At 43.5% G+C, this 21,364-nt stretch overlaps 1 protein-coding gene across 8 annotated transcripts in view; it reads right to left on the bottom strand.

Moving 5' to 3' along the window:
- The window catches only part of GLCE (glucuronic acid epimerase), a 48,748-nt gene that overhangs the window by 4,452 nt on the left and 22,932 nt on the right, over window positions 1-21,364 (bottom strand). For 4 of the 8 annotated variants that reach the window (XM_082060875.1, XM_082060874.1, XM_082060876.1 and 1 more), the window contains 2 exons: window positions 4,403-4,944; window positions 1,570-1,815 (listed from right to left, as the gene is read on the bottom strand). In XM_082060875.1, coding sequence (XP_081917001.1) covers window positions 1,570-1,815; window positions 4,403-4,931 — 775 coding nt within the window. In that variant the 5' untranslated portion in view covers window positions 4,932-4,944. Of the gene's footprint in view, window positions 1-1,569; window positions 1,816-4,402; window positions 4,945-7,899; window positions 8,029-8,289; window positions 8,461-11,293; window positions 11,374-21,364 lie in introns of those variants that run through there. The other 4 variants (XM_082060878.1, XM_082060872.1, XM_082060873.1 and 1 more) reach the window with 4 other exon arrangements.

Genomic DNA, 21,364 nt, shown 5'->3' with positions numbered 1-21,364 from the left:
TGTCGGGCTGTGTGCAAATCCTATAGCTTTGAAGGCACAGAGGGATGATAAACACTTTAAAACATCTTCAATGAACAGCTTTCTATATACTAAAAGTCTCCCATGTGCAGCAATTGTTTCCTTTATCCCCTAGAAATGTTTTTACATGCAAACCTCAAGTCACGGTCAGCTATTTCTTGCATAGCAGAGGCTTTTCCCCATTTCCCAAACTAATCTGAGGTATTTTGCATCAAAACCATTTCCACACCCCATGCTGTATGGTGCTATTGTACAGGACCTATTGTTTTGACTAAATGTCATGTTTTCCAGCCTTTTAAAGAAAAAGCTTCACTCCTCTGAGTTTTGGAGAACAGCATCTGCTTCAGGAGAAGAAACTGAGCTCTTTGTTACACAACATTTTGCTCCTATGAAAAATCTAATTAAAAAACCTCACTCACAAAGTCTGTCAATAAGTTTTATGGTTCCATGCAAATAAATGCTTGTGTGATAATGAAGGGAATTGCAATAGAGGGGGAAAAAAGAGTTTTAAGAAGCAAAGGAGAACTGAAGGCTGCCTGTTGTTTGCACTGCCATAAGCGCCTATAAATCCATTACTTAAGGCTATCGAAGACGAGTGGATGCAAACCACGGCCTCCGAGCCCCCACATTACTCTGCCATCAATAAAGGATGAGGAGAGAATACATAACAGATCTTTTAGCCTTTCCTCTCCCCGTATTTATCTACTACAAAGACATAAGAGTGTTCGACAATTTTTTCCCTAGAGACCCAGGCCTAAGGTGCCAACTCAAAATTACTTCATTGTCTCTTTAAGTAATGGACTCATTAATTCTAATGGGTATTGATTGAGGAAAAATACATTACATCCTTATTAATGAGCCTGTCCTAGCACAAAGGAAACTCTTGCATGAAATAATGAATTTCCCTGCTAAGTACTAAACAGAAAACAGTAAATTCAAGAGATGGCAACAAAATGCACATTGCATGTCTGCAGGTGAAGCAGAGCACCTGTACCCAGCCCCAGAACTTCACCGGCCTCTGCAAATACTCATTTGGGTTAACTAGAACTGAGATCCCAAATTCTGCAAAAACAGCTGGATCCCAAAAAAGAGAGATGGAAGGTCTGGGTGGGTAACTGCACGTGCTGCGCTTGCTATGGGCTGAAAATAGCCCTTATCTATCATCTGTCAACATCTGCTTATCACATGTCACTGCCAGTTTCCAGGCTTTACAACTGGTTCTGTAGTGTAGGGGTTTTTTTTGCTTCTATTTTGAGATAGAGGCTGAAAGGCTCAGGAGGTGTGACTGTGGCTTCTCACTGCTCTCCACGTGTACATCCACTCATTTTATCATTAAAACAGCATTGAAAAAGCAGCGATGGAGAGAAAACAGAAGAAAAAACTCCAGAAGAACAGAAAGAAGATGACATTCACAGGTGAGACCTTAAGGATGGGAAATCACACGGGATAAATGAAAATACATAAACCCCCGCAAGTTAAAGCTCCCCTTGTACCATGTGTGCAAAAAATTAAGAGATGTGACTTGGGTGCTGCGCATCTGGGGTAACACACCTGGGGCGACAAACTGTTTGACATTGGTGAACTTGGTTTTATCGGGTACTGTGGACAGGGAGCAGCCTTTGGGCACCGTCCACTCGGCGGCCTGGCTGGTCTTGTCCTTGTCCTCGGCCGTTTCATATACCTCAATGTGAGGCGGCTTCTCTGTCAGGTTCTTACTGTAGTGACTCAGTCCGTACTGCGCAATCTGGATGGGGTAGAAATAGCCTTGAGGTCCCCACTGCGTGGACAACGGCACACCTGCGAGAGAGGAGGGAAAATGAGTGGTTTATCAGCACGTTTTCAAATAAAAAGGCTGATTTGAATTGTAAAGAAGTCCTTATGGTCTTCCATACATTCTCATTTAATTGTTTACTGAAGCATCATACTTACTTTATTAATAAAATACATTTAAAATACCCTAACAGATTTTTTTCCCCCTGCCCCAGAGACCACTAAATCTCTAACCGATGTTACATCTAACACAATCCCTTTAATGTCACATAAATCTTTGCAAATTAAGTGTATGTGTTATTATTACATTTTGGTAAGAGTTATTTCATGCTAACAGAGCAATTTCCCCAGCGTCCACAAACCTGCAGAAACCAGCCAGGCTCTCCAGGGAACACCTGCAGAACATACCCGATTTACACTCAGACCTCCATGAGCAAGTAAACACACGATACTTAAAATACAGATAAACCCAGGATTCTCCTGAAACCCTGAGTTTTATTTGGAAAGAATTCTCAATCTCTAAATAAGAATCCAAAGTGGGAATATATCAGCATGACCCTCTAGCAGGAAACCAAGGATATTTAGCTCTGTAAACCTTTGCATGCATGTAAGAAAAGAAAAAGGCAGATGAAAATAAACAAGTTGACATTTGCACCATTTTTCCCCTTGGCAATGTCAAGCTTAGAAACCAATTTCTTCAGAAATGTGGTACAATGAAAAGATTACTTAAACTAAATATAAAAAGACACATTTTCATACATATTTCGGTGCTTTGCGTTATTAATAAATGTGACTGATGGAGATGTGATGGCTTAGTGCTGCCTAAAGAGAAAACCATCACAGGGAATATTTAAATACCATGTATTATTTCAACTCCTGGAAGCCAACTCACTTATTAATGCTAAGCATTTTCAGTTACAGGTGCATTCATCGAGACTGAAAGATGCAAAAAAAGAAATGTGCTGTAAGAGCTTCACTTGAAATTTATACAAGATGACAAGATTAAATTCTCCAGGTCATAGGACATAACAACACGTTAACCTTGCAGAAAGGGAGAAGGTGAAAATATAACATGATTTTTTTTTCCCCATCATGCAGCAACATGAGAATTTCTAGGGCTGGAATGATACAAAACATGTCTGAGAACATTTTTTAATATTAAAACTCCTGCCTTACAAACTACAACTATTTCTCTTCTCCGACCTGTTTGCTGGATGCCAATAACTCTATTGCCTTTGCAAAACCCAGGCTCTGGCCCCAAGTTCCACGATTACAGCTCTTATATGACAGGCTGCCAAAAGGCAAGGTTTGTAGACAAATAACCCCATTGTCGAGCGTTAAACTCGCTGCTCTCCCGCAGTTTCAGCAGCACCTCTCACTGTCTGCAGGGCAAGAGGCTGCAGGATTAGTCCCAATTGTCATTTAGTTCTTTCTGAATTTCAGCTTTTTGCAGAAAACCATCACAAAAAGTGCCCTGTTTCCCTCCTTTGGCAGATATAATGATGATAAAAGTTAATAATAAAAATGTGAGAGTAACCTTAGATAAACTCCCACAACTGACATATCCTATGCATTTGTTTATGTGAATCCTTTACAAATTAACTGTGCAACACAGCAGCTTTCTGCAGTGACCGTGTCACAGGAAGAGCTCGTATTGACACAGAGCATCCCCGATCACTGAGATGTACGAAAATTAATGTATTTTATTCCTTAAGTGAAAGTTGGTCTTTAATTTCTGAAGGGTCACAGTGTCACATTCTATAATAACTTTATAAAGTCATTAATTTTTTAATATGAAACCTGACAAGAATTTTCTGCAATCAAATCTTTGCCAAACCACTGGAAGATCCTGTGCACTAATTACTGGTTGCACAGTTTAGCAAAAACGCAAATTGGAAAGGTTTTACCGTATGTTAAGTTTATCCAGGGACACTTGGGTGGCTGAAGAGCTTTTTGACTGTTCTCTGAAACCTCCTCACCTTGCTGTGGGCAGCGGGACCTTTCGCAGGACCCGATTTACCCAGATCGTGTGCAGGATGAGCTTTGGCAAGAGCTAATCCTGGGAGGGAGGTTCGGCTGCTGCACCTCCAGCACCGTGGGGAGACGGGATATTGTTAAACCCCAAATAAAATCCCGAATACTAAGCTGCCCGTGAGCAGCTGGGCTGTCCCATGGGTACTGGCAGCAGCATCTGCTCAGAGCATGGGGCTGTATCTGTGCCCGCAAGGATGGAGGAGCCTCCTTCAGAAGGCTTTTTTTTCTTGTAATTTTATATTAAGTGTGGCTCCCTAACAGATGTGCCAAAGGCAATGCCAAAACCTGACAGCAGCACTGCCCTGGCACCTCTGAAGTTTGCCGCAACCAGTAAAACCAGAGATCACAGAACAGTTTGGGTTGGAAGAGACCTTTAAATACCATTTAGTCCAACCCCAGGGATGCAGGACGGCAGCTGGGAAGTCTTGGCACGAAGTGGAGACTGCGCACGATTTCTCAAAGTATTTTTTATCGAGACTATCATGACCAGATTAAGATCACTTTGCATCTCAGGTGATGGCAGCAGATTTTAAAAAGCATTTCAACTATTAAAAAAAATCATTTAATACTTGGCACAAACCTTCAACACCACTTATGCACTTGACTCTGTCCCGAACCTCCACGTTGTAGCCCTCAAAGGACATGAAGACCCCGTCGGGGTGGTAAGGTGCTCGCTGTGTGTATACTTTGGAGTAGCTATGAGAGAATTCAAACCTGTCATAACCATCGTACTGCGCAATTTTCCCATAAACCTCAAAGTATTTCTCTACCCAGCTGAACGGCAGGAAGACCTCGTTGCCTTCCCTCCTCCCTTTAACCGTGTGCTCCTCGTTGATCAGACAGTCAATCTCCTCGTACTTGGGCCCCAGGGCTTTGTTGAAGGCCCCGGCGACAGGGGGAGCGCGTTGCTGCTCCTGGGGCGACGCCTCCTCGCTCTGTGCCCGCCCTGGGTCGCTCTCGGCGGCCGCCCGGCGTTGGGCCAGGCCATGGGGGAACGGGCCGGCCCGGTCTGAGGAGCATCGGTTCCAAAGCAGCACCGTCACCAGCGTGAAGAGGGCGCAGATGACGATCAGAGTCTTGTAGTTGACCCGAGCTGCCAAGCAACGCATATTCACACCATACCTGCAAAACAAGGAGGGGAGAGGGGTTTAAAACATGGTGTTTATAGACAGAGCTGCCAGTTCTGCTGATTCAGAGCCCTGGTGGAGTCCATCTGTTGGAAGCATCACCACATACATCAGGAGGAAGGTGGTAGAAGTGGGTACCTAGAAAAGAATTTTGGTTTTTCCAGCTCTCTATAAGCAACAAGATCCAATGTACCAACCAATTTAAACAAAAAGAGAGAAGATTCAGGCTAGATACACTGCATTTTTCATTTTGGTCTTCTTTTGAACAATCCTTACGGGAACAGAAGCGCTCATGATAAAATCAGCATTTCCGTATCTAAAAGGGGCCAATAAGAAAGATGGGGACAGAATTTTGAGCAGGGCCTGTTGCGACAGGACAGGGGCTGATGGTTTTAAACTAAAGGAGGGAGATTCAGGCTGGACATGAGGAAGAAATTGTTGCCCCTGAGGGTGGTGAGAGCCTGGCCCAGGCTGCCCAGAGAGGTGGTGGATGAACCATCCCTGGAGACATCCCAGGCCAGGCTGGACGGGGCTCTGAGCAACCTGAGCTGGTGAAGATGTCCCTGCTCATGGCAGGGGTGGCACTGGGGGCGCCGGGAAGGTCCCTTCAACCCAAACCATCCTGTGACTCTATGACTCACCTCCCGGCTGCAACACCAGATGGTTTCACCAAATGCAAAGGAACAGCAGCAATCACAAGGCAACCGCTTCTACATCAACAGCTCAATGTTAATGAGACGCTCGGCAACCACCAGCAATCAGTGAACAAACTCTCTCCTCAGCACACAGGAGAAATCCTCAGCAGAATATAACCAGCACCCACCCAGCATCAGGACAGGGGGATTTCCAGCAAAGTGGCCCTGGAAATATTCGTAGTTCACACAGCTGAAATCACTGATTTACTTCTGTAAAAATGGATGCTTGGTTTTGCCCCCCCACACTTTTAAAACCAATAATGTGTATGAGGAGGAGCGACAGGGCTGGTAACGGAGCAATTTACAGCCAGAGCCTCCAGAAGCAGCCAAGGAGGGATAGGGAGAATCTGGGGCTGCCGCCGGGGAGAGGACCTCCGGGAGCCTCATGTGTCCTGCTCCCCCAGGAAAACACAGAAACCACCTAAACCCTCTCTTTGGGATTTTATTATTTTTTTTCTGCAAGATAAACCCTCCTCCCACACGAAACGTGCTCTGACTCCCCCATTACAGCCCGACAAGGAGCAAGGCAGAGCAGCACCAAAATAAATCCAGAAGTTGAAGTGATTTAACTGCTCGAAAGACCCAACTTTTGCTGAGGAACAAAGTCCTTCAAACAAACAATGTGCATTTTTCAGATGCGCAGGAATATTGAAGATACGCTTCATAAAATCCTTATTAAACACAATTTTAATTTCACCTCCCCAGTAAAGCTGCAATATCAGAGGTGCTGAATTAAGTTTTAACTTAATTTAAGCTTAATTGCAGCTGGGGGGTGTCGTGCAGCCCCAGATGTGCCAGGATGGTCCCGCAGATGTTGCAGATGTTCTGTTGATGGGCACGAGTTAACCACACAGCAATTAAAAGGAGTTTCACCTCGAGTCGCTTCCTCCATCTTTAAAATGGCAACAATCAATTCTCTCTCACCAGTTTTATGTTTGCTGGATAAAATGACCATCTGGTCATTTAAAACTGGACTTTAAAAGATAAGTGTCTTATTTTCTGAAAGCCCAGTTTACTACAAGCTTTTAGAGAGCATAGATTTATATATAATTGTATTTTTATGGAAATGCTAACAGAAGAATAAATCCAATTTTCTGCATCAGCAGATAATTTTTAGTGATGATGCTTCCAAGATGACCTCAACAAATATGCTCTGCTCTTTTTACACAGAGGGATAATTCACTTTTAAATAGGGAACAGCATTTCTGACACACTTCACCCCTGCCTATAAAACTCAAAATTAATTAAGCCATCTGGATTAGCAGGGGATGGGGAGCGAGGGAAGGGGAAACTCCATCACCACACTTTTCACATCGTTCCTACCCCATGATTTTAAACAGACTCCATAGCTGCGAAAAGGTCCTGGCTACGCCATTCTACACAGATTTGATTTTATTTATGGCGAATTGGGAGCAGCACAAAGCGTTTCCTACGCTTGCTTTGCAGAAGATGCTGCAGGTCAGGTCCAGCCACATCCACGGCTTCCTGGCAACACTGCTGAAATATTTAGTTTTTATGAACTATAAATGAACTGAAAAGGGCTCGGAAAGAAAAGTGGAGTCTTTTCAGAGAACCGCCGCATTAAGTCTCACCAGCCACTGAAAAAATATCTAGACATATCAGTGCAGGAGAGACGCTTATTACATGTTAAATGGACAGATGGATTTTCATTCAACTGCAGAAAAAATAAAAAATTCAGGATTTCAACAGTAGAAAGAGGTAATTTAAAGCCACAAAATGCCTGTATTAAACTGGTTTATTCCCTTGCTGCTCTTATGAAAAGGTTTTCATCATACCATACGTTAAAGATTTAAAGAGTAAAACATGAGAAAGTAGTTTTAAGGGATGAAATAACAGATTCACGAGCCCCACGCTTGTTTCCTCCTCACTTTGCAGGGTGACGTACCCACCTCTCCAGGGCTGCGCACCCAAACATCTCCCACCTGCATCTGACGGTATGGGCTCTTTACCATAAAAGTCAAACCTTACCCCTTAAGTAATATTGAAACTACAGGTTTTAAAGGGCAAATACTTCTGTGAAGTCAAAATTCCTTTAATACCCATGTTCAATTGCAGGGGGGCAGAAGCGGCTGCAGCAGAGCCACGAACTGCTGTTACTTACACTGTGCTGGACAACAGCGCAAATCATCTATAAATTAATAATCGTTTAGTTTTACACCAGTTACACTTATGTAGTTGTGGTACAAATCATTATATAAATTTGAATAAAGATCCAATGAAATAGCATTTCTTACAGAGTGAACGCCAGTCTCAAGTGTCTCCCAAAACAGGCACTGCAGTCAGAGAAACTCATTTGGCCAACTCCAGTGAGGCGTCAAGGCTTCCCAAACACTGTTTTTCATATAAAGAATGACTGGGTTAAACAAAAATAAAACCTTGCTGCCTCTGTTGCACTAATGATGCCCGGAAAAGGACAAATCTCAGCACTCCACACCGGGAACTGTGGACCCACAGTCCCAGCTGTGCCGCTCAGAACGACAGATCCAGACCTGGCCCTCAGTTCCTACATAAACCCCAGTTATTCACATTCTAAAAATACCCGTGTCTCTCTCCCTTAGGAAATTACTTATAAGACAGGTTTTCTTGATCTGCAAAGCTGTGTTGAATATATTAGAAGAACTTACCTGAAGTCCAGGCTATTACCAGGTTTCTGTGTACTTGAGAAGATTATATGTATGTATATATATATATGCGTATGCATATATACACACGCACACATTGTTTTCCAGTGAGTATTTCCTTTTGACTGGCACCAGCATCAGCCCAAACTGTCATTCCCTGGTTCATCACTTCATTCCCTCCAGGTGCAGGAGTTAACTGCAGAGCTACCATGAAAATCAGCGTCTCTAAATACAACTATTTCAATAAAGCATTCCAGCTTCTTTCAGATACCTCAGTGGGCGTTACACGGGAGCGTTAGTCTGAAAACGTCCCATTCCAGCAGAGGCTGGATCACACCCTCCCCTGTCAGACAGATTTTCCACGGCAGCGATGATGAGATCGATGCGACACTTTTGCCCGCTGAATCCTTCAGACTTTTCCGTCGTGCTGTTTACACCCACACTACCTGCACCTATCAAAGATCTTAAGCCAAACCTCATTTTAACTGAATGTCAGAGCCTTTTCTTGAACTCATCTGACCACTGACATTTCATTAACTTCTGTCCTTCAGCTTTATTTTGTTAAAAGTTTATGCTATCAACATTAAATTAGCCTTTGGCATTATAAAATACCGCGTTTTATATAACATGACGATGATTGTATTTGCTGTCACAAACCAGTAAGAGGATTCTTTCTGAAAATCCTGAGACAGAGTAAAACTTCAAGGACATGAACAAAGATGCTTCTCCTGCACCATCTCTGTGCTCTCCATAAAATACCCAATACCCAGGGAACAGGACAGCCCTCACATTGGTCTGAACAACTCTGGAAGAAAAAAGGAAAAGCAAAGAGAAGAATAAAACCTAGAAACAGAAGAACAGCAACTTCTCTAGTAAATGCTGCAAAAAGGTGAAGCAAAGCAGCCGCGGTTCCTCGGAAAAGCAAGATTCCTGCTGCTTCTGGGTCACTGGGGAGGGTTTTCTTGAAAGGCTTTTTTCCTGAAAGATCAGCCACTCCTGATTTCAGCTGTTTTACTAGATCTCTGCCTGCATGTTTGTCCATCCAGCCCCAAAAGCAGCGCTGCTGTCAGCTCCTCATCATTTGGATCCTGCTTTGGTGTGAGCAGGACAAGTTTGACCCCCCAAGCTCCTTCGCAAGCACAGCAGAGCTGGACGGGTTGAAGACAAATTCATTTTCATATTGCATTTTGCAAAAGAGAGCTATAATAATTAACCTGCAATCCTTGTTATGTAGTTTGCCTGTTCGTGGCCCTTCACAAAAGCAAAATGCAATTTCTTTTCTTGCTGGAAGTCCCTCAAAGCAGCAGCAGAAAGGCCAGGGGTGCTGGGTGGGAGTGCAGAGGGTGACGGGTGGGGGTGATGTGGAAAACTCATTTTAAACCACGGGGTGTGGAAAGACGTGTCCTACTGCAATCCTCGGCCTTACCATCCCAGCCTTGTTTCGGAAAGTGAGATTTAGTTTTTGCAGAGCGATTTCGGTGCTGCTGCTGCCCACAAAAGCATTTTACCTCCAGCACTTGCCCTTCCGAAAAACCACATCTTCAGGTGTTTGTCCAGTCTTGCTGGCATTCAGAGTCAAAAAGAAAGGCCATTAAAGCAATACCACGTACCCACATGGACACCGCACTTTGCAATAAGGTTGATGCATTTTATCCAGGCCGGACACGAGAATTATCTAAAGCATCTCCCAGCTCCCCGAGGTCCCATGTGTGTGGGTTCCCGGTGACACTGCGGTGACAGTGACAGCAGGAGCGATGTGAACAGGGACACAGCTGCTGGCCATGTGCTTTTACTGATTTTTAACCATTATTCCCGTTTCACCAGGGTGACACAGATACAAACTGTGCTTTCAAAGCCACATGCGATACGAGCTGCCGGTGGCTGCTTCAGTGCTGTCATCTTTTTTCTCTCATGTTGCCTGAATCAGCTTTTAATAAACCAGATCAATGATTCTCCAGCCTACAAAGATGAGTCACATTTAACTTGAATTAAAAGCCCCAGAGGATGCATCACGTGCAGCAAGAGCCCGATCTCCCCGATCCCACAACCATCCTACCAGCATGAGCAAAAAAACAAGAGTTTTAAGCTGGTAAGAAATACTAGATGTTTTCCTCAATAAATAACTGTGTAAGGACTCCAGAAACCACACCACAGAGTATATTTCCCAAGAATGCATCGGCTGGCAGCACGTTCAAGAATTTGCATTTAAATTCTCTGCGTTTAAACAATAATCAAAAGTAAGTTGCCCGCTGAGTCTCGGAGGTCTCCGAATAATCTAACACACCAGCTCTGTGTTTGCTCGGTAGGAAGAAAGACAGTATTTTTCCTTAAGACCAGGGATTTCTGCTGAATAGCGATAAGCTACCTATTTACTTTGAAGCCTCTATGCCAGACTAAGCTATTTAGTACAGAGGAAAAACAACCCTGAACACCGACTGCCAATCTGAGATACGTTAAATTCAATATTTAAAGAAAAGATACACTGCACAATTTAACAAAATAAAGCAACAAGACCAGAACTTCAATACATACCCAGACCTCAAAGTTATACTCAGTTGCACATAAACCTCAGACAGATTTTTTTTCCTCCTGTTTCCTGTTCATTACGCACGGCAAAATACTATTCAGGCCGGTCATGACAATGTTGTGTTAGAGAAAAAACAAAACTCAGGAATTGTTTTCACTAACTGCAGAAAATTCTTTTTTATAATTGTAACAACATCAAAATTTCAGATCTTTTGCCAAAGCTCACTTACGTCTTAAAACGTGCTATTTAGCAATCACTTGACTTCCTCACAGCTCCACATTTCCGAAACACGTTTTACCTGCGTGCTCAACTTGCTCGTGTTGGCTCCTTGGAAATCCTTCCCATCATCTGCTTCATTTGCTCCCCCACAGCACACACCCCAGCACTGGTTTGCAAAGCACTGGTCCTGCAGGTGTTATGCACTAAGGAAAAACATTAAAAACCATCCTGGCAGCCCCTACAATTTATCAGAACGCTAACCTGGGCAAGCTGCTGCCAACAGACAAGCCTGGCTGCTAATATTTTATTTATACTTGATTCGCACAGAGCCTGTGCTCAGCTTGTACTTTAATATGTGGCGCATTGTCAAGACTGCTTGTTTTTTCCTTAAGTGCTGGGAAATTACAAGTCTGTACAAACAAAAACGAATGTATCTACCAGAACAGAATCGAGATTACCAGCCCCTCCGCTGGCTCTTTAGTGCAGATTTACTATCTAATCCTCGCTGCTTCCAGTGCTCCATCTGTGTGTGATTAGACAGAGGGGATCTGAAATATAAAATGAAGAAGCCATATCCAGCAGCTTATCCTACACTTTTCCAGTCCAATTAGAGCCTAATGCAGTTTTATTTGTATCAACACATCTATTATTAAGCACTAGCAAAGTCTGTTGCTATATAACAGCTAATTCAAAAAGTCAAAGTACTTTTCTATAGATACTGACATTATAATTTCTTATTAGAAACTGCGATTTGCATCTGCTTTCAGCATTAGGCACATTCAGTGCCGGTATCCACACAGCTACACAATTTGTAAGGTTTTCAAAGAGGTTTTGCTGCTGTCTGGAGAAATGCAGGGAGCAACCGCACGTTGCTCAGGGCCCTCGGGACAGACAGATGGACAGACAGACATCTCTCTGCACGCAGGACAGTTAACACAAGTTAGAGCAAAATACTTCCCCACACAAGAGCAGGATTTTAGTGACTCACAGGCCTTTGACTGTCACGCAATCTGAAATGTTTTAGGATCTAAAATTGGAAAAAATGTCTAAAATCGGAAAAAACTTGCACGCTTCAGTGCAATGAAGCAGACGAGTTGCTTCAAGACTCACCAAGGTGCTGGATAACACATCCTGAGCCCCACTTCCAACAGGAGAGGGGGCTAGATGATCTCCAGATGTCCCCTGCAAGCTCCACTTGCCTGTGAATCCACAGAAAAACACACAAATCTAAAGGTGCGTTGATCCAGTCGACTGAAAACACGGGATCTGCTCCTGTTGGTCCTACCCAGCGAACACCCGTCTCCTTTCTCCTGCATTCGCTGTGCGCGGTTCGTTTATCAGCCTGTGTTAATTTAAAAAAATCAGATCAAAGAGTAATCGTAATCCCAACTAGAGAGAAAAAGGCTATTTTTCCTAAGATGCCAGGAGGGTGTTCCCTGTGGGTTTATCCAGGTTTCTTTGCACGCTCACCCCATGAGCCTTCAGACCAGCCGCTGCAAAGGCTCTCAGGCACCAAGGACGGATTGTCCGGATGCCTTTGTTTTTCTAATAAATCCAGCACAATATCATCACAAAACTCTGAAGATGAAGTTACCTGTGTATCACACTTTCAGGCCATATCAGGAAAGCCAGTTAGCAGGTATTGCTGCAGTAATTATGAACCTATTTATTGTACAGTCTAATAAATCTCCTTGCTTTCCAGATGGATTAAGCTATTAAACCCCTCGCTAATGGCACAAACAATAACTCCAGAATCCTGCTGCTGCTTACAGAGGCACTACACTGCCTCTTTCCAAGCTATCAGGTATTATACTGTTACCACACAGATGAATGAAGCAAAAGATTAAACTATTCCATCACTCTCCCTTACATTCATGGAATCACAGGGTGGTTTGGGTTGCAGGGACCTTTCCAGCTCACCCTGTCCAGCCCCAGGGACATCTTCACCCAGAGCAGGTTAATCTGTTAAGAACTGGTTGTTCTTGGCTGATTCATTCAACTTCTTTGACCACGTCTTTGTCTCTGCCTTCCTGATTACATTGTCTTTGCAAGGCAGCTGACCACAAGAGTTTCACACAATATTTAAAATATAGGTCCGTTGCATTATTTAAATTTAAGTAACTGTTATAAGCATAAAGACATGTTTTTCTGTACCAATAATCTATATTGTTTTGTTAAGCCATTTGAAAAGATATGCTTACACTTGGCTTTGTATAACATTAGATTATAAGCCACATGTCAGCTGTGGGATCTGGAAATACTATATACTGTACATACACAATTCTGAATCAAAATAATTTCTTGCACATATATAGTATGGATCTTCAATGATAAGTTGTTTCTGTGGATCATAAGTTCCAAGTAGCTCGATTTTGGCCTTGCAGTCTTTAACTTGTTGGTTGGTTTGTTTGAATTTTCCTGGTCAGATCCCTTGGAGGAGCCAGCATAGGCACAGGTAGCAGAGCTGCTTGTTTTGCTGCTCAGCAACACATTATTACCTTCCTAGAACAACGGAAAATTCATCATTCCAACTATTTGTCTTCATAAAGCAAAACCACAACAAACCAAAGGGGGGAAGCCCTGTCTGCCTTTTTCTTTACGGTGCTGCTGGGTGAGCTGTGATGAGTGGGCTGTCGGGAAAGGTCTCACTGTGGGTTCAGCATTCATAGCAAACAAAATAACAGTGGAATAAAATGGCTGCAGGCAGCGTTTGCTGCTTTGTGGACACAGATCTATCACCTGCTCCATCCCACCGTGCAGCCTGACCAGCAAGAACGGGCAACCAGGTCATTTGGTTCCTCTGGATCATCAGTAACGTCCTCCTGACCAGGCGTCTGATCACAGCCCTGCGGAGGAACATCTGACTTCACACCGAGAAATTCAGAGCGAGCACAGGTCCTTCCCCGCTACCTCCTCTCCCATCTCCCTCCTGCCAGAGCTGGGACTGTCATTTAACCCATTATTTACATTAAAAAGCCTTGGAGGGGTTTAAAAGACATCAGTTAGTGGTGGACTTGCCAGTGTTGGGTTAACAGTTGGACTCAATGATCATAAAGGTCTTCAACCAAAATTATCCTATCCTATCCTATCCTATCCTATCCTATCCTATCCTATCCTATCCTATCCTATCCTATCCTATCCTATCCTATCCTATCCTATCCTATCCTATCCTATCCTATCCTGCTTTATGTGAGATACCTTGATTAACACCATTTTTGTCCTTTAAAGCAGCCTCCACACTCTCTCCGCGACCAGCTTCTCCAGTCCTGCAGTCTGGTCACATTTAATCACCAGTGCTGGCAACCGTTACATCATCGTGTCAGCTCCTATTTGTTACTGACTTATTAAACATTTTATCCTGATGACGGACAGCGGCACAATTTTAAATGACAATAAATCCCCATCCCCGTGCTGCTCTGGCAGCAGTTTTTTCGTGTACGTGTGTTATGGAACTGCTGGTACCTGCACTCCCCAAACAGCACGATGGTTTTCACTGCAGCTATTTGCCTTTCCCAAAATATAAGCATTTGAGCTCAGTTATTTTTGTCCAAAGTTACTTGAACTGCTTATTGGAATGAGCGTGATACAGAACATTTAACAGATACCGTTCCAGATGTGATCCTCACATCACATCCCCAAACTCTCACATACCAGCTCTGTTATACAGAATAATTGTGCAAATGCGTTAACATACAAAGAACACACGTTTTTGGCATTATCTCTAATGGACAGACATGCCGTATATCCTAAGAGAGCTTTGCCGACAGAAAGCTGCAGAACGTGCCAGCTGCTTGAATCATTCTAACTTTTATCTTAAAGGTGCGAAGGCATTTTACATTTAAGCCAAAGCCAAGGAACAGTCAAACCCTTCGAAAGACAGCACATTTAAACAGTCACAGAGCACACGCTTTCTAAGCACATGGATAATGTTCAGCCTGGTACTGAAGGCGCAGATGTCCCAGTGCGGGTGACGCGGGGACAGAGGGGACACCCCGGCCAAAGAACAGGTTGGAGACTCATCGCTCCGATCTCAGCGCGTCAGGAGAAATTCCTCTGACTCCAGGACCAGTCCAGCACAGCTGCAGTAATTTAGATTTCGCTCGTGCCACTGAAGAGAGGATAAGCCGCATAACTCATCGTCTATTTAGCCCCAAGACGTCAGAACATGTCTACTTCGGAAACCCTTTTCTGCAGCTCAGCGTTGTGCACGTACATCTTCAAGGCTGATACGACAGAAAAAAAATTAAGAGTGTTCCCCTCCTGTTTCCCTTCTCATGGCATGGTGGAGAGCTACCAAATCTACACACCTGGAGTAAAGTTTTAGTGGGTATTTCAGAGAAACAAACCCCTGCTTTTCAATGCACAGATACAGGATGTCCAACCTAATTCTAGGCTGGATTTAGGAATCATACAAGAAGCCCCAGTGTCTAAGGTGTGCAGACCATAGCAGCGCAGGACAAAGCATCCAGGCAGTTACGTACCTGCACATAGCTGTGACTTACAGCAACAGGACTTAAATAATAACATAACCCTTTGCTTTACCAAAACAAGAGAGCCATGTCTCCTTGAAGCCCACTCGATGTCATCACTAACTTCAGGGCAGGGTTTTCATGTTGGGAAGTCACTTGGATCTCTTGTTTACCCGTCTCAGGGGCAAACATATATCAAATGATCTAAAACACAAAGCCTGAAGCTTTGTTTGCCTGTTTTCTTTTTTTTTTTAAAAAAAGAGGGCAATACCAATAAAAACGTCTCCGGCAGACCCGAGGAGCTGCCCGGCTGCTGGTGCGGAGTGACGCATCTGCTGATCCCACAAACCAATGTGTTTTCCCTGGAAATTCCCAGAAAGTGAACATACAACCTGAGATCAAAACAAGATTTTTCACTATCATTTTACTGGCTTGTCAGAAATGCTTGAAAGTCACCTCACACAGTTCTGTTCACGTAAGCAACTACATTCTGCAAGGAAATTCTTGCACCCACTGCCGTGACTCACAGCCAAGCTCTCGGTCTACCCAGGAATTGGGAAATAACATCTCTAAGTGTGGAGCAGCCAAAGCAGCACGAGTTGCCTTCATTCTGAAAAACTCTGTTCATCTATTTTGCTCTCAGCATATGCTCCAAGAGACCTTTGACATCAAGAGAAAAGGAAAATCTTTTACCCTGGTGCCAACAGCTCAGCGGCTTCGACCCTGTTAGACACATTGACTCTTCTTGCCACCACAAAGCCCAAGTTTGCTTTGTGCTCTTTGTTTCTTCCCTGCCAGCTTGTTGGGGTTTTTTTTTGTTTTTGTTTTGTTTGTTTTTCCACTAAAAAAATCCTGATTATTTCAAACATCATCATTTTCTTCCTGCCATCAAGCAGGCTGATGTACAAGCTGCATTTCAGTGGGAAAGACGGAGCAGCGTTTCCTTTCCCGATGGGGTTTCGTGGCTGGAGACGCCGGTGCTTCTGCTGCCAACTCATTACAAACATCGACAAGAATTCAATAGAAAGTGTGCTCCAAATTACAACTTGGACAGCTGGCAAATATTTGCCATGCCTGCTCGCATGCAACCTTCGAATAAAAATAGAAGAATCCTTCTATTCTGAACGCTGTCATCACTCAAAAGAAGCGGGCATGAGACTTTGGAGAGTACAGCCTAAAAACTACACGATTCCTATCAAGCAGATGAACTTGGAGAACACAGTCCAACATCTTCACAAGAGCGTGTTTTAGTTTAGCAATTGCTAATGGGATTCATGTAATTCCTGCTGTTAATCACAACTTATCTTCCTCAGTTTTTGTTCACCTACACTTACAGTTTATTATTGGCATAAACCATTCACAGCCATACTCTTACATACCCTAAATGTACATGTTCATCGGCTTTTTTTCCCCCACTATGTAAAAAGCAAAGGTTAAGGAAGTAACACTGTTTATAGCAGAGAAATAAATAAAATCTGGTTTAAGTTAAAGGAACCGGCTAAAAATGCCTAATTTTTCTTGCTTAGCAAACCCTGGCACTCCGTGCAGATGGTTCTCAACAAAGGAGTTACTCACAGTAGTCACTCAAATGCAGAATTAAAGGTTTCAGTGACATTTTGCTGCTTCAACTAAATATTGCTAAAGAATATGTCGTGGGCAACAATAAGTGATGCCACTTAAAAACCAGGAAGTTTTAAAGCTTTGATTTTAATTGCTTTCACAGGTATTTTCTCATAATTTTCACTTAGAAAAAAATAAATCACTGAAAATACTTTTTCTCAAAGTATCATGTGCTGTATTAGCAGTGGCTGAACCTCAATATCAGCAAATGTGAGCTGAGCAGCACCAGAAAGCACCGAGTTTTCCATATGCATGGGTCTGAAGAACATATAGTGAGGGCAGAGACCACTGCCATGGGTTTGCCAGCTCAGCTTAGTTAGACACACCAAAATAAAGTAGCACCTGTGCACAGCCCCACTTCTGGAATAGCAATTTCTAAGGATTCCAACTCAAAAATATATGCATAAGGGAACAGTGTCCACACCGTGGGTAGCGAGGAACGGGATCTCAACTCCGAGACGCCTCTTTCTGGGGAGAACTGCTGTGTTTTCTTCTCCTAATCCTGTGAATCAAGCTCTATCCGGCACTTCATTCTCCAAATAACAGAGTGTCCCAACAGAGTTTATGTTTAGACTCTGGCAAATGTGTTTGGAAACTTGTTTCGAGATTTCTTTTCACATGCAGCACCCAGAGGTCACTGGGGGGCAGCAGCGCTGGGGTGGGGACACCAAGACAACGCACAAATCCTGGTTTATCAAAGTTCACCACAAAGGCTGAGCTGCCTTTCACGTAAGGTGCAACAGGAACTTTTAATTCCGTTTTTTAGCATACAGCCCATCAATGCACATAGGCATGTAATAAGGCATGAGATAAAGATATCCTTTTATTTTACCTTATTTTTTTTATCCCACTTTTCAGCTCCTTAGAAGAGCTGATGAAAAAGGAGGGCAGAACAAAATTAGAAGCAATATAAAAGCACACTGAAAGCTACTTGATAGCAAAAGGCTTTGGCCATGAATTATTTTGTATATCTATGACAGTGAATTATTTATTTTGAAGTACACGAGGTGATTACTATTAAACATCAATAGACAAGAAATAAAATTACCAGTGAAAGGAAAGGTCAGAACAACTGCTGAGAAGAGATAAAACGTTTTCAGAGAAGCCTTTTCTCCTCAGGAAGAGACGCAGTCAGCAAAGTGCCGAGAACTGTTGCATGAGGAGAAATGGAATATTTTGGCCATGGATCCTGTGTTCTGCTGATTTTTGAGATTCCTTCAGTTCTTTGCTCCCAACAAAACCGGGATGCACAGCTATGGCTATTATAGATTTGGACATACAACACAACGTAACACAGGCCTGGCAGGATTTGTAGCTTTAAAATTCTAGCAAACAAAAGGTAAGTTGGTCAGTCGAGACAAGGTGGGACCAGAGACCAAAAGCAGCAGAGACCTGGTGGGGACCCCCCGCACCCCAGCTCTGCTGCCATGGCCAAGTTTAAACAGCTTTGCCAGCTGGAGCAAATGACAGACTCTACTCCTAAAGGCAGCAGGAAATACCAGACATTGAAATTCCACTGTAGTGCCAAATTCTTCGTTTTTGTGACTTCTGTGTGCCTATCCTTGCTTGAAAAATAAACTCACATTTCACAAGCATTCTAACCTGATATTTTAAGCATCAGGATCTCAGTTCTTCTACTATTTGCAGACAGGAGTGTTTCACCCATGATTTAAACCTCTACTTTTAAAACCCACCACCGATGAGCCTAAGAAGCAACTCCAGAGCAGCAGAAGCAGGTCCCGGGGTGTGTTACCTGACCAAGAGCAGCAACACAGAGTTACAGCAAACTACATTTACATGCAGAAGTTTCCAGGCCAGGTGAGGATGGACCTGTGGGCCTGTGCACCATCCTGGAGATCACCAGCAAAAGCATCAAGTGGAAGAGCCCAGAGCATCATCTGTGGGGTTTTTCCCATGTTTTCCACTAACAATGAGTCTCCGTTGCCCAGAACATCTGCAGAGCTGGGAAAGCATTTAAGTACAGTGGAAAACAGGATGCTTAATAAACTAGAAAGCAGTCTGGAAAAAAAAATGCAACAAATGCAAGTTATTCAGATGGGACTAATCAGCTGCAAAGCGAGAAGACAAAAGTCCCACTGAACAGGAAGGCTTTGGTGCTTTTTTTTTTAACCCCAGCAGGCTGTCAAAGCAAAACCCACAAAGGGATGGGGGTACCTGTGGCCATGGTTTGCAAGCTGCAGGAGCTGAACTAACTGCTCTGCTCAGCACCGCTGGAGATGCAGCAGAATCCTGCTCCAGCCTGGGTACCAAAACCATTTCTTCACATGAGACAAAGCTGTTTGTTGTTTTGTTTGTCTGTGTGTTTTTTGTTGTTTTGTTTGGTTCATGTTTTTTTTTTTTTTTCTTCCTTAAATTGAATATTTATGTCATTTCCTGGAGCAGCTGATTTAATTTCATCCCCGTCTAATGAGACTCGAACCAGTTTAAGTAGTTTGTCCTTAGGAGAGGCAGCGTGTCCACACATCCCTTCCAGAAACTCCTTTTTTCATGTCCTTCACTAGTAAAGAGGTAATAATTGCATTGAAATAAGAAAAAAAAAATTCACAGTGCTTTACAAGATTTAGAAACAGTCAATGGAGAATAGATATTACAATAATGGTTCTATTCAGCTTGTCTAACAGCTTCAAGTCCAGGCCTGTGAAGCTGCTTTTGTACCGTGGCAGAAATGGCCTGGTGGACACAGATTGCATTTCAGAATTTAGGTTAACTCACACTTAACCTAACAAACAAAAAAGTCCTAACAAATAGTTAAACTCTCAGACTCCCTCCCAGAGCAAGTTTCCCTTCTCTAGCTCAACATCAAGACACAGTAATTCAAACCTCAAAAAGAAAAAAGCCTTTCAAAACAAAAAGGGGGGAAAAAAATTAATATCCTGGAACATAAAGAGATGGAAGTGTCACAGATTTTCTCCTGGTCTGTCTCTGGCCATCGAGCCAGCTCTGGGTGCCATGGACCCATTTCTCCCTTTGTGGGAGCACAATCCAGTTGGATTTTGCTCCCTCCTGCCACCTTCTCGTAATTAGGAGAGGGTGCAACCCGCTCCCACCATAACGAGGTGGGTTTGGGTCATTTTCCCCCTGCCCTCAGGGGGTCCTGAAGGCCCCTGCAAAGAGGGGTTGATGGTTTTTGGTGTGTGCAGAGAACCCCAAGCCCTCCCGGGGGTTCTCTGGCAGCCCCGCATGCCCCCCCCCCGCACCCGACGGGACACAGCTGCGCTGGATCGCTTCGCACGGCCTCAGAAAAGAGCTGAAATCGCTCCAAACTCCACGGGTTCACAATGGGTTGGGAAGATGAGGCTTGCATCATTTCCATTTGGAGAGAAAAGGCTTTTGATAACGTCCGTGCGCAGGAGGCAGCTCTTTGTCTCCATGCAAAGTCCTCGGCTCACTCCAAAAGATGAGAATCATCTCCGGGAGGTTTGCACCGTCCCTCCCATCACACCCCATCTGTGCAAGTGCTGGACTAGTTCAGTCATAGCAATTAAAAAAGAATTCTTAAAACCCCAGAAATCATAAACTTACACAAATATCCTGACTATATGAAACAGTTCTTCCTTAGGAAACTGTTCTCCGTTAGCCTTTGTAACCAAGACTCCTCCTCGCTTCCACCTCTGTAATTAGAGGACTGAAGATGTCTCAACTGCAGTTTCGTATATTCGGTAAATAAAATAATTTATGAAGAGACATTGCTCGGCTCCAAATGCAGATTTACAGTCAACACTAATCCAGGGGGACTCTAACAATCATCTTTGGCTCCATTTCTCCAGATAGATTTTCGCTGTTCTTCCTGTTGCAATACGCCAAATCACAATTATATAAAGGTATAGTCGCTATTCCTTAAGAAGTGGCCCTCAAATTGCTTCAATCTCTTGACGTTGAGTAGCTCACAAGAATAGAAAAGCTGCAATGTGAACTTATTTCTCTTGACAACGTAATTTTTCCTGCTTGGGATCAGTCTCATGCAAAGAACCCCAGAGTCAATTGTAGAGTCTAGCGATATCATTAAACAAAAGACCTGGACAACAGATATTTCACGTGTTTCAAGGGAAATAACTGGCAGCGGAACAACCTCCATCCTCACAAGCACAGACCTATTTGGGCCTGCAGCTACGCGATGGTTTCTATTTCCTCTACAGGCTCTTAGCTTGATTGGATTAACTTTAGCTGCAGCCCCTCCAGCGATACTCCCAGCTGAATTTCTGCATTAAAAAAAAAAAAAAAA

This window comes from Streptopelia decaocto (genome assembly GCF_964273445.1).
Source record: "Streptopelia decaocto genome assembly, chromosome: 9".
Lineage (NCBI taxonomy): Eukaryota > Metazoa > Chordata > Aves > Columbiformes > Columbidae > Streptopelia > Streptopelia decaocto.
This window is presented reverse-complemented; position numbering and strand designations above follow the sequence as displayed.